The 3,480-nt window shown below is 35.4% G+C and overlaps 1 protein-coding gene across 1 annotated transcript in view; it reads left to right on the top strand.

Moving 5' to 3' along the window:
• Positions 1-271: 271 nt before the first annotated feature.
• The window catches only part of LOC107593420 (caprin-1-like), a 13,089-nt gene continuing 9,880 nt past the window's right edge, over positions 272-3,480 (top strand). The window contains exons 1-3 of the mRNA XM_016283146.1: positions 272-321; positions 1,114-1,176; positions 1,283-1,369. Of these exons, the coding sequence (XP_016138632.1) occupies positions 307-321; positions 1,114-1,176; positions 1,283-1,369 (165 nt within the window). The 5' untranslated portion in view covers positions 272-306. The remainder of the gene's footprint in view (positions 322-1,113; positions 1,177-1,282; positions 1,370-3,480) is intronic.

Below are 3,480 nucleotides of genomic sequence, written 5' to 3'. Positions count from 1 at the left end.
TACACCACAAGGAAGCGACAACCGGACGTCTTTTTGAGTGGGTTATAAAGTGTCATTTCATTCACAGTACTGATTTTTAATGAGTGAGTCGTTGAATCATTTACTCAACCAATTTGAATTCAACCAATTCAACACTGATCCTTCAGAAACAATGCTTGGAAACGGCTGATCATGCTTTGACTTTGGATGTTGGAAATGTTTTTATTGATGGACCAAATACATAAAAGTAACTGGCTTATTTTATTAAGCCAGTTAACTTATAGTTTATTTCAAGTACTTGGTGTAGTTGACAAGAAGGTTCGCAACATGGAAAAGAAAAAGGTAACTCATTGTTAATCAGGCTTGACCCTATTTACTTAGGTAATACACCAGTCCTGGGATTATTGTGCACAGTTTATCAGTGCATGTAATTCTAAAGAAAAGAGATATATATATATATATATATATATATATATCTCATCAAAAGCTAAACTAAAAATCTTGATCCAGTACTTGATCAAGTAATATAATACAGATTATCATAAAATATTTTGGCAATAACAGCAAATAATGATTGATTTAATGGACATTGAGCATCCATTGTGTCTATTGAGATTCCTTTATAAAAGTGTTTACTCTAGGTCAGTTGATCACCACAATCAACTGCAATAAGATAAGATAGATAAGAATTTAATTCCCATCTCATCCATTTTTTCTCAATGGACTTTATCCTATTTCACTTGGAAATCTACCATCATCAATGGTTTTTCTTAATACTTTTTAGCTGATGTTATAGCGTCATATGGTACATGTCAATAATGCTTTTAAAATTAGAACGTGAATTTAATTTTTTTTGCTTTGTACTTTAAGACTGTATTATTAAAGCATTGGGTTTCTGTAATTTTAGTCTAGTAAAGTTTAATGAATGCTTATAAAAAATAGTACATGACTGGTGTTTATTAGTTTACTATGAGCCTCAACCTGTAATACAGTGAAAACGGACTGCTCAGTAGTATAAATGGCATAAATTGTGTCAGCTTGATATAGATACTTGTATCTGATCAGTTATGTGGAATTTACATTTTAATCTGCATTCCACACATCACCATTAATATGAGCAAACTCTCTGTTAAGAGCAAGCTGGATGATTACCAGACAAGGAAGAACAAAGGAGAATGTCTCAACCAGGATCAGCTGGTATGTGCACTATATTCTGTTCAATTCTAGCCCTCTGTGTGCACGCATATCAGCAGCTGTTCCTTTTTGTAATAAATACATATGCTTTCTTGTTTCATATATGTAGGAGGCTTTATCTAAAGCTCCGGAGGTGGCTCACAACTTGGACTTTGCCCATGAGTTGCAGAAGAGCTTCCTGGCTTTAAATGTGGAGGTATGTGTGTTTGTTATCGAAGTTTACCTGACATGACCCTGTTTTGTACTTGGCGTCCAGCCTCCGTTTCATCTCAGCATCTACATTCACTTTTACTAGGGATGCAACGATACCATTTTTTCAGATCCGATCTGATCCAGAAAATTCTGAGTATCAGCCAATTCCGATCCGATACCAGCACAGTTTATTTTTTATTTTTTATTATTATTATTATTATTAGTGTAGAATTTCTATACTTCTGTGTTGACCTGATCGTCACTCTTTTGTGTGTTAAACACAATCTACTAAATATAGACCACTTCATTTTAATGAAAAATAACAAATGAAAAAAATATATAATAACCTATGACAAAAATACTATTATAAACTAGGTTAGTGGATAATTTAGAAGCAAATTTATTCTAGAAAAATCATGAGTGCATAAAATCTAAACATTTAGTGAAATAACATTTATTTAGTGGGGAAAAAAATAAGTGAATAAATGTAGGACTAAATCTGGTAAAATGTTACGCATTGCTCTCTGTATTGTAAAATACATTCATGAAAACAAGTAAATGTATTTATATATAAATATAAACTATAAAATTAAAAGACATTTCTTTTAATTGTATAGCACAGTAATGAAGGTAGCAACATATGATCGATAGAGGAGTCCTATCATATGTTGCTGCCTCCATTACTGTGCTATACATTAGATTATTAATAGCCTTATAGGACAGAACAAGAAACGCTATAAATAAACGTTCATTGCGCAAAAGTATTATATAATAAGAAAAGCTCCAATACAGAGCGGCACAAAGTGCTTATGCGCATCCCGTGCGCAGAATGATGCGCTTGAAGCAACACGGAGTCACAGCGCACAGCTCCGCAAAGAGAGGTTCAAAGCACAAAGGAAAGAGATATTGATGCGTAGTTTATTAAATCTGTGCGATAGTATATTGAGCCTTTTCTTTGAACAGTTTTAAATCTCAGTTATTGTGCGCTCTTGGATAGAGTTTCATCGTCATGACTAGGGCTGAAACGATTCCTTGACTACCTCGAGTAATTTGAATCCAAAAAAATCCAAAATCGAGGCGTCGTTTAGTCCAGTGGTTCCCAACCCTGGACCTGGAGGCACCCCAACACTGCACGTTTTGCATGTCTCCTTAATCGAACAGTTTTAAATCTCAGTTATTGTGCGCTCTTGGATAGAGTTTCATCGTCATGACTAGGGCTGAAACGATTCCTTGACTACCTCGAGTAATTTGAATCCAAAAAAATCCAAAATCGAGGCGTCGTTTAGTCCAGTGGTTCCCAACCCTGGACCTGGAGGCACCCCAACACTGCACGTTTTGCATGTCTCCTTAATCAAAAACACCTGATTCAGATCATCAGCTCATTAGTAGAGACTCCAAGACCTGAAATTGGTGTGTCAGAGAAAGGAGACATGCAAAATGTGCAGTGAACCGGTGCCTCCAGGACCAGGGTTGGGGAACCACTGGTTTAGGCCATTTACTGTAATTACACACGGAACACTGTGTTTCCCCACGTACCATTATTACTGACGCACAACCCGATAGACGCTGAACCAGACCATAGACTGTATAAAAACAAACGATGGACATATTTAAGACCGTAAATCAATATGGTGGCTAGTTATAATGTCCCTACGTTAGCTGTTTTGTGAAAGACTAAACGCCATTGTGCATAAAAATACCACAGAAAGAAAGTTAGTCAATATCACACGAAGAGTGCCAGTTTTCACCTCTAAAATCAGCATGATTACAAATGTGATTGTTCAACAGTTCAATAAACAAGAAGGTAATATTATGAGACTTACGTTTTAGACACTATATTGCCTGTTTTTGCTTTATTTTGCCAACAAAAAAAGTTCAAACACAGCCACAGCGCTGTTTTGCGTCTCTGTGCAACATGCCGGCGTTTCATTCCTGATTGAATCAACCATTTAAATGATTCGGTTCAATCGCAATGACTCGCTTCTTAACAGTGAGAAAGATTAATTTTGATACTGATATCATTTGTTTGATAACAGCCCAAATGTCTTTTATTCTAATTGACTGATTAAATGTAAGAATTTGACTCAAAAGATGATGCACACTTTTAGAAAAAAA

Source organism: Sinocyclocheilus grahami, unplaced genomic scaffold (genome assembly GCF_001515645.1).
Source record: "Sinocyclocheilus grahami isolate Dianchi unplaced genomic scaffold, SAMN03320097.WGS_v1.1 scaffold10.1, whole genome shotgun sequence".
In the NCBI taxonomy this organism is placed as follows: domain Eukaryota; kingdom Metazoa; phylum Chordata; class Actinopteri; order Cypriniformes; family Cyprinidae; genus Sinocyclocheilus; species Sinocyclocheilus grahami.
Note: the sequence above shows the minus strand (reverse complement) of the source record. Positions and strands in the feature narration are given on the sequence as shown.